Source organism: Arachis ipaensis, chromosome B05, assembly GCF_000816755.2.
Source record: "Arachis ipaensis cultivar K30076 chromosome B05, Araip1.1, whole genome shotgun sequence".
NCBI lineage: Eukaryota > Viridiplantae > Streptophyta > Magnoliopsida > Fabales > Fabaceae > Arachis > Arachis ipaensis.
The window spans coordinates 149457419-149467672 of record NC_029789.2 but is presented as its reverse complement, the minus strand read 5'-3'; the positions used below and the strand labels follow the sequence as shown (position 1 = coordinate 149467672).

The 10254-nt window shown below is 42.1% G+C and overlaps 1 protein-coding gene across 1 annotated transcript; it reads left to right on the top strand.

The window, feature by feature from the left end:
* LOC107641588 (sucrose transport protein SUC8-like) lies at nucleotides 7910-9938 on the top strand. The gene is made up of 3 exons (XM_016345071.2): nucleotides 7910-9223; nucleotides 9305-9412; nucleotides 9515-9938. The coding sequence occupies exons 1-3, from the start codon at nucleotides 7994-7996 to the stop codon at nucleotides 9692-9694; spliced, it is 1518 nt and encodes a 505-aa protein (XP_016200557.1). The 5' UTR covers nucleotides 7910-7993; the 3' UTR covers nucleotides 9695-9938.

Here is a 10254-nt window from a genome sequence, read left to right as displayed (position 1 = left end):
CCTCGTATAAAGCAGACAAAAAGCAGTGATCATAAGCTACTAGGAAAACAACTCCATAGCACAAAACCCTACAAATTCCTTACCTTTATTTTTGCTTGTTGAAGTTTATATTACCGAACACTAACTTGAGCGTCGGAGTCCTTTTTGCAGGTCCCACGCCGAGGTCTTCAGTTCCAAGGAGAATACTTCCGAGCCCCTGACGAAGCTTGTAGCCGAGCATACTTCGGAAGCTTTATCTTGCAAGGAACATTTGGTGCCCACCGTGGGACCGGGTTTAATAAACCCCCTTCTTTTTATTTCCTTTCCCAGTAATAACACTGTTTCACACACCTCGTGCTCTGCTTTTCTTTTCAGAAACTGAAGCATGACAGATCAGTCGGATACCCAACCGCATTCTCGGACCAATGCCGATCTTATGGCGGCCAACGCCGTTTTGCTCGCAGAGAATCAACGCATGGCCGAACTGTTAGCTACGCTACAAAATGGTGGCGAAAGGAAGAATGTCAACAAAGAGGCAAATACCGAACAACACGAGGAGCATCAGTCGGAATCCAATGCAAAAACAGGGAAAACACCCCTGAAAACAGGGAGACGACAAGCTAACCCTTTTTCTAAAGAAATTATGAGTTTTAAAATGCCTCAGAATTTCACACTCCCATTGACTTTGGCACCGTACAAAGGGATTGGAAATTCTAAAGTTAATGTCACAAAATTTGAATCTATGATGTTCCTGAACAGCGACTCCGATCCCATTCTGTGCCGATCTTTTTCCACTTTTTTAGATGGTGCCGCGTTATTATGGTTCTCTAATTTACCTGCAGGATCAATTACCAGTTTTGACGACTTCTCTAAGCTGTTCATCAATCAGTTTGCAGCCTCAAAGATCTATGTAAGGGACTCGGACTACCTTAGCACGATCAGACAAGGACAATATGAAAGTCTGAAAGATTACATGACATGCTTCACAACAGCCGCAATGGAAATCCCCGACCTCAATCCCGAAGTACAGCTCCACGCCCTGAAGAGCGGCCTCTGACCAGGAAAGTTCCAGGAGGCCATAGCCATCGCAAAGCCAAAAATGTTGGAAGAATTCCGAGACAAAGCAACAGGGCAGATCGAAATTGAGGAGCTGCGTGAAACTTGGAGGAACGAACCACCCCAAAAAGAGGAGAACAAATCTCAAACAAGGGACTCCAAGAGGCCTTTCAAGTTAACCCCAAAATTCGACTCATACACAAGATTTAACACAAGAAGGGAGGACATCCTGAAAGAAATACTGCATAACAAGCTCATTAAGCCACCAAGCAGGGCCGGCTCATATCAAGACCAGAGGTTCGTCGACAAATCGAAGCACTGTGCCTTCCACCAGAAGTTCGGACATACAACCGACGAATGCGTCATTGCCAAGGACCTCCTGGAGAGACTAGCGAGGCAAGGACACCTGGACAAATACATAAGCAAGGCCCGACTAGCTTCAAAAGGTCACAATGACCGACGCCCAGAGCGGACACCAAACACACCAAACAAGCTCAGAACGCAACCTCCGCCGCCAAAGGGAGTTATAAATTGCATCTCAGGAGGATTTGCAAGCGGTGGTCAAACCAACTCAGCACGCAAACGCCGATTCCGAGAAATGCTAACAATGCAACAAACAAACGAGGCGACCTCACACAAACCACGAACACCGAACATATCTTTCAAACAATCCGACTACCAAGCAAGGTCGGATAACTTAGACGATCCAGTGGTAATCTCAGTCCAAGCAGGAGATCTTCTCGTGAAGAAAGTCTTACTCGACCTTGGCAGTAGTGCAGACATAATTTTCTATTCCACCTTCAAAAAAATGAAGCTCAGCGAACAGACCATGCTACCATCCTCTGGGGAACTAGTCGGATTCTCAGGAGAACGTGTATCCATACTCGGCAGCGTATGGTTACAAATAACCATTGGAGACCATCCACTGAGCAAAACCAAGGATATACAATTCTTAGTTGTTAACTACAGCAGCCCTTACAACATCATCTTAGGCAGGCCCTTTTTGAATTCTTTTGGGGCTATTGTTTCAACCATCCATCTCTGTGTTAAATTTCAGGTGCAGGGGGACCAAATAGCCACTATTCACTCCGATCACATCGAATCTCGGCAGTGCTACAACGAAAGCCTGAAGATAAGATCGGAAAACAATCAGAAAGTCAATACCAACAAGGAAATATATGACGTCGCCAACATCGTCGACCCCACCGACTTCGATCCCAGAGAATATCTCCGAGACAGGCCGGCACCAACAGACAATCTCGAAAAGGTACAACTGGATAACAATGACGACCATTTTACTTATATAAGTTGTTCTCTTCTTTCAGGAGTTAAACAACGAATCATCAACTTACTCCGGGCCAATGCCAACCTGTTCGCTTGGACGCCCATGGATATGCCCAGAATCGACCCCGACCTCATATGCCACAAGTTACAAATTGATCCGAAAGCTCGGCCAATATCACAAAAGAAGCGAAACATGGGTGATGAAAAAAGAGCCGCTTGTTTGGAAAAAACCCAGAAACTCTTGCGAGCAGGTTTCATAGAGGAGCTGCGATTTACAACATGGCTCTCGAACATGGTCATGGTAAGAAAAACATCAGGTAAATGGCGAATGTGTGTAGACTTCACTAACCTAAACAAAGCATGTCCTAAGGACGCTTATCCACTCCCATGCATAGATAAACTGGTAGATAATGCATCAGGATACAATATTTTGAGTTTCCTATGCGCATACTTTGGATACAACCATATTCTAATGCACCCAAAAGATAAGGACAAAACAACTTTCATAACCGAACTAGGGAACTATTATTATAAAGTTATGCCTTTTGGACTTAAGAATGCAGGTGCTACTTATCAACGACTGATGGACAAGGTTTTTAGCAAACAAATAGGAAGAAACTTGGAGGTATATGTCGACGACATGGTCGTCAAGTCTCAACAAGACCACATTCACGACACCGACTTAGAGGAGGTATTCAAACAGGTAAGAAAACACAACATGAGACTCAACCCAAAGAAATGTGCTTTTGGGGTCAAAGGTGGGAAATTCCTCAGCTTCATGCTGACAGCAAGAGGAATCGAGGCAAACCCCGAGAAATGTGAAGCGATAATCAACATGAGGAGTCCTCGGACAATAAAAGAAATACAACAACTAAACGGGAGACTAGCTGCGCTATCCCGATTCATACCAGAAATATCTACACACTCCCAGCACTTCTTCAATGCACTCAAGAAGCAAACACGCTTTAACTGGAACAAGGATTGTGAAGCATCTTTTCAAAAGTTAAAAACGATATTATCCTCTCCCCCAATCCTACAGAAACCAAACTCCGGTAAACCCCTACTATTATATTTATCAGTAACTTCTAATGCTGTTAGCTCGGTACTTGTGACAGAAGTCAAAGACAAACAAGAGCCAGTCTACTTTGTCAGCAAATTACTGCAAAACGCGGAACTGAGATATCCACCGACGAAAAAACTAGCATATGCATTAATACTCAGAGCAAGAAGGTTAAGGCATTATTTTCAAAGCAACCAAATCATCGTCAAGACAAATCAACCCCTGCGAAAAATCCTCACAAGACCCGAGGTCTCAGGAAGACTCACCAAATGGTCCATAGAACTTTCCGAATTTGACATCGTCTACGAACCAAGGTCAGCTATCAAAGCTCAGTTCTTAGCAAATTTCCTAGCAGAATTGACAGACCAGCCGAACCAAGACTATACCTGGGAGCTATATGTAGACGGCGCCTCAAATGCAGAAGGATCAGGAGCGGGTGTATACCTCACCAACAAACATGATCTCCAAACCGAGCAGTTAATCAGATTCTCATTCCAAACAAGCAATAATCAAGCCGAGTACGAGGAATTGCTTGCCGGGCTACGACTAGCACAATCCCTAAATATAACACATCTCCAAGTCTATTGTGACTCACAGCTCATCGTCCAATAGGTAACAGGACATTTTCAGGTAAAAGATCAATTATTAGAAAGATATCATACACTGGTAAGAGACCTCATCCCCCAATTCTATTCAGTACAAATCACACATATAGCTCGGGAACAAAACACCCGAGCAGATGCATTATCAAAAAAAAAAAACAACAACAAAATAACAAAACACATTTAGAATACAAAACAAACTACAAACAAATACAACTACAAACTAACTTGCAGATAGCGAGCAACCCCTATTTTCCCAGCCTCATGAATCGTTTTTACATCAGCATCAACTTGAGCCACCTCGTCAGCCACCGCCGTGAAAGGATACGAAGCTGACCATATGGAATTCCTCGGCCCATCCTTATATCTGTGCAAAAACAAGTTGAGTATCATGCGCCGACTTAATCTCCTCGGCTGAAAACACAACTTCATCCTCCCGTTGATCAGTTAAATCCACAATTTTTGAAGGACCCCCACCCCTTTTCCTCTTCAAGGGAATCTCCTGCTCAACCGACCCACCTTTTTCCTTAACCACGTTAGTCGAGGAACCCTCTTTCTCTTTCTTCTTAGCCTTATTCACATAAGCCTTGAGATTAGCAGTCGTCAAAGTCGACGCCTTCTCACCTAAAACCATAACAAATCTCAGTCAAGAACTTTGTACAGCAAGAAGTCAGAAAAACACAAAAACATAAGCTATACCTAAATACTCATCTAAAGCCTCCCTATCCCCTTCAAGTCTCAACAAAGCAGGAATAGAAAGCAACTCAGCAGAAGACATCGCCGAAATCAAGAACCCAATAATATAATCCTCACTCCTTACCCTCTCCTCACATTCTAACACCTGCCTAGGTTCAGCCGACCAAAACACAGGAAACCTCTCCTCCATCAGGGAATCAAGATAGAATGGGTAACAATCCTCACACACCTGAACCTTAACATACATTTCCTTAAAATCATTGAATGAGGACTTGTACAAGCTAAAGATGGCCCACCCCGGATGACTACTTAAATTAACCCAACCCCCTTTCCACACCCCCTTCGCCTGGAACAATGAAAAAAACACCCTTAACGAGGGATAACACCCCAAATACTCCATCAGACATTCAAAGGCACAAACGAAGGCCCATGAATTAGGATGCAGCTACGTAGGGGCACAGTTCAACAACGACAGTACACCACATTCGAAATCAGTAAAGGGGAAACGAACCCCAAGCTCAGTCAAAATGCATGTATAAATATAAAAGTAAGACCAATCATCCCTCTTCTCACACACCCTATCATTTTTACCACAAGGCAAAAACCTCACTTTCAGATTATCACTACCCCTGACCCACCTAGCATCATTCAGTTGAGACAACATTTCCACAGTATCAAACACAGACACCCGCGACTTAACATCACTATCAACCCAACCGTAAGGGTCGTTTACATCAACAACAACTCCTTTCTTTCCCATAGAGAGACGAAGACAAACAGAAAAAGTACAAAAGACTAAAAGTATTTACCTTTTTTGCACATTCTGCCACACAAAAGCCAAACTCCCAAGAAGCCTAACAGACAGGGGACAACGAGTTACTGAGAAACAAACAACACACTGAACAACAAACATTGGGGCAGGCCCAACATCCAAAGCCCATACAACGCAAGCCCAGCCAGAGAAACACGTTGAGCTTGGGGGCTACCCAGGCACTAAATCCACCCAAATAATCCAATTACACAAGCCGGGGATATAGAAAAGCTCAACATGTTTCCCATGCCGAGCTTGGGGGCTGTGTATCTTACCGATATCCTCGGCTAACAAACCCCACAACTGAGAACAGGTCAAACACGCCACAAGTGCCAAGAATCTCGCACTTAACCAAACTCGCACATTGATTCCCAGTAACAAACCCTAAAAAGCCAAACACTACTCAAACGTCCACATTCCTCTACTACGCGGTCTATTTAAACAGACGAGCAAACCTCGTATAAAGCAGGCAGAAAGCAGTGATCATAAGCTACTAGGAAAACAACTCCGTAGCACAAAACCCTACAAATTCCTTACCTTTATTTTTGCTTGTTGAAGTTTATATTACCGAGCACTAACTTGAGCGTCGGAGTCCTTTTTGCAGGTCCCACGCCGAGGTCTTCAGTTCCAAGGAGAATACTTCCGAGCCCCTGACGAAGCTTGTAGCCGAGCATACTTCGAAAGCTTTATCTCGCAAGGAACAACACCCAAAAAAGACATACTTACTTTCAATCGATGGAAACTAAAAGCAAAAAGACACGTCTTTTAATTTACTATCAGTAGTGTCTCTGGGATGCCAAACACATGATTTTGTGTATCCAGAGTTCTCCTGCACACTCATGAGATCTTGAGTGTATCGGATTGCCTGACGAGGAACCTAACATTTCTAGTTTCCTTGTGCTTCAGGAACTTCACGGTTCCAGCATTCGCTACTTTTGTTGATTCCCATCTTCCACCAATAGCAACACTTTCGTTTTTCTTGCACGTGAGCAAAGTTAAGACTGTAGGAAGGAGAAGCAACCAGTAGACAATAGCAATGACAAGCCTTGAAAATCTAAGAAAATAGCGATAGCAAGGACAACGAGAGATTGGGGGTTGGATTTGAGGGAGAAAACGAGATCGATAGCAAGACACACTTAGCAGATTAGACGACACTCACAAAACTGAAGCAAAAAAATTAGAAATTTGATTTGAAAAATTCTAAGAACAAAAATTAAAATAGAGAGAGAATAATCCAACAAAAATAAAAAAGAATGGAGGAAATAATGTAATTTGTTTCGCTGCCCAAATAATTAGTCACGGTGATGATATTAGGGTGGCAAATCGAAAAGTCCAAAGCGCAATTCTACTACAGAATCCTTTTTCGTAGCAAATTTCAAGCACGGTAATATAATTTTGTCACTTTAATGCATCTGTGGACATTTTGTCATGACAAACTCTTGGTGTTTCTGGTAGTGATTTCAATATATATAAACATTGATTTGTATATAGAAATATCTTTTACAGGTATTTATTCCCGCCAAATAAAACAATGTCTCGAAGACTAAGCAACGGACAAATTAAATTATACCTTGGTGCGGTAAGTTGCAACAATAATTATTATTTATATTTTATTTATTAATACATGAGGTTAACTTCACTCTCAAGTAACTAACAAATAGAATTGCCTATCAAGTAACTGATTATGTTTAATTTTATTAACAGATTCTTAATGAATCTTGAAATTTTGAGTAGCTTTCTCTCTATCAAGTTATAATTATTTTTGAGAGAAAGTCTAGGAGGCTAGCAACTTTTGTATTTTGTGGCAACACTTAACCATCAAAAGAAAAGTGAGTGATCTCCCACTATTGGATGTAATCTCACACCATTAAAAATACTATTGATGGTCAATTAATGATTATAAAACACAAAAATTGCTGGCCTCTAACACTCCTCATTATTTGGTATTCTCCGAAGATGGCCAATATGATCAGATATGAGAGAAAATGAAATGAAGTATATCTTTATTTAATGATATTTTTTATACGTACCATATATACTTATAAACTTCAAATGTTAATTATTGTTACGTCTGTTTTTTTTCTCTCGTTGTTGTAAGTGAAAAAACATTTTGTAGAGATGGAATTAGTTACTTACACTGGAGACTTATCCAAAAATAGAATATGAACAATTCACTATTGCTCCGGTTTCGGGTCATATATGATTGAGGAAGACATGGCCAGACTGGTTCAAAGCTAAGCATTGAAAAACGTGATATATGTGTTACCATATTAAGAATTAAGATAATCATTAAGCTATCCTGGATTATCGGTTAACAACCATTACTTTGAGGTGAGCTTGGAGTTGTCCATGCATGCATAAACTATAAATTAAAGCACTTCTCATTCGTTCTCCATAAGCAACAACTCTAAGTCCTTCTTTGATTCAATTCCGAAGCAATTAATCCATTTTTCGCTTCAAAGGAAAACCAAGAACTGAAGGGAACATAAGGGACGTGTTTTTAAAATGGAGTCCCCAACGAAGAGCTCACTTCAGCTGGAGACGGCTACAACCACGAATATTACACCCATTTTGAAGATTATTTCAGTTGCATCCGTTGCTGCTGGCATCCAGTTTGGGTGGGCCCTACAACTCTCCCTCCTCACACCATACGTCCAACTGTTGGGGGTCCCACACGTGTGGGCCTCCTTCATTTGGCTGTGTGGTCCCATCTCCGGGATGGTAGTCCAGCCCATTGTGGGATACTACAGTGATCGTTGCAACTCAAGACTCGGCCGCCGTAAACCTTTTATCATCACTGGAGCCCTTTCTGTCATCATCGCCGTCTTTCTCATCGGATACGCTGCTGACCTCGGTCACTCCTTCGGCGATGACATTACGAAGAAAACCCGCCCTCGAGCTGTTGCCATATTCGTCATCGGCTTTTGGGTTCTAGACGTGGCCAACAATATGCTCCAAGGGCCTTGCCGCGCCTTCTTGGGCGACCTGTCTGCCGGAGACGAAGGCAAGATCCGAATGGCCAATGCCTTCTTCTCTTTCTTCATGGCAATAGGTAACATCCTCGGCTACGCGGCAGGTTCATATGAAAATCTACACAAAGCATTTCCGTTCTCGAACACGGAGGCATGCGACAAGTTCTGTGCTAACCTCAAGAGCTGCTTCTTCATCTCCATCCTTCTCCTCCTTACCCTGGCTGGCCTTGCCATGTTCTTCGTTGAAGATGTTCCCCTCTCAGAGGCAAAGAAAAATGAGGACATTGAAGGCACTGAGGACTCTTCTCGTTCGGCAGGATGCTTTGGAGAAATCATTGGGGCGTTGAAGGAGCTAAAGAAGCCAATGTGGATCTTGATGCTTGTAACAGCCATCAACTGGATCGGTTGGTTCCCATTCTTCTTGTTCAACACCGACTGGATGGGGAAGGAGGTGTACGGTGGTAACGTGGGTGACGAGGCCTACGACAAGGGTGTCCGCGCTGGATCGTTGGGTTTGATGATAAACGCTATCGTTTTGGCAGTTATGTCATTGGGAGTTGAACCGGCTAGCAATATCATGGGTGGAGCAAAGAACCTTTGGGGTATTGTTAACTTCATCCTTTCCGGTGGATTGCTTTCTACAATTTACATCACCAAGGTTGCCGAGTTTGACCGCCATCGTGCCGGCCATTATGTTCCTCCAGCTACCGGCGTAAGGGTTGGTGCCATGACTTTTTTCGCCGTCATCGGTATTCCACTTGCGGTAATCATCGATCCTACTTTCTCCTTTCATTAATTTATCAACTTCGTTTTAGCTTATGCGGTGGTTTGTTTTTGTTTTCAGATCAATTTCAGCGTTCCATTCGCTCTAGCATCAGTCTACTCAGCCACCAGTGGAGCAGGCCAAGGCTTGTCTCTTGGGGTTCTCAATCTTGCCATTGTGATCCCACAGGTTTGTATATATATTATTTTAATTTAATTTATTGGAATTATGGAGTTAATTTAATAAGGTTTGTATTGACTCAAATTTATATTATATAAAATGTGTATGTAGATGATAGTGTCAACAGTGAGTGGACAAGTGGATGCTTGGTTCGGCGGAGGGAACTTGCCTGCATTTGTGATGGGTGCGATAGCGGCGGCTGTGAGTGGTGCAATGGCAATTGTCATGCTTCCGTCCATAAAGAAATCGGATGCAACCAAAGCTTCTATGGTCGTTGGTGGCGGACACTGATCGTAAAATAGTAGGAAATTCACTACAAGGAACCCTTTTGAATAACACCTCGCATAAGATACAGAACATTCATCATAAAATTCAGAATGTTCATATTAAGATGATTATGTGAGTGCTATCTAGTTTTTTTTATGTACATTAAAGTATGTATCACTAAGACAAAAGGTCCGATCTTACTGTTCCTATTATTTCTCTAAATTGAGATGATATAATAAGTTCTTACGTAATTCATATTCCAAGTCTAAAAAAGACTACCAAGTGTACTTGTGAGATGGATTGAATATACTCAAATGCTTTGCCCCAAAATTTATCTCTCGTGTGTTAAGTTTGGTTGGTCTTTTATGCATTTATTTATTTACTTTACTTCTTCAACTTTAACTTCGCAGCAAACATTTGTTGTTTATCTATCACATATGCGCATAGGAAAATTTTTAGATTTTAATAGCTCTTGGCCCATTTTTTATTATTATAATTGTGCTCATATATTCCAATTCATCAATAATTTTGCTTTCCAAAGCCACTAAAAGAGTAGTAATGCTCTAGCAATAAAGAGTTGGATA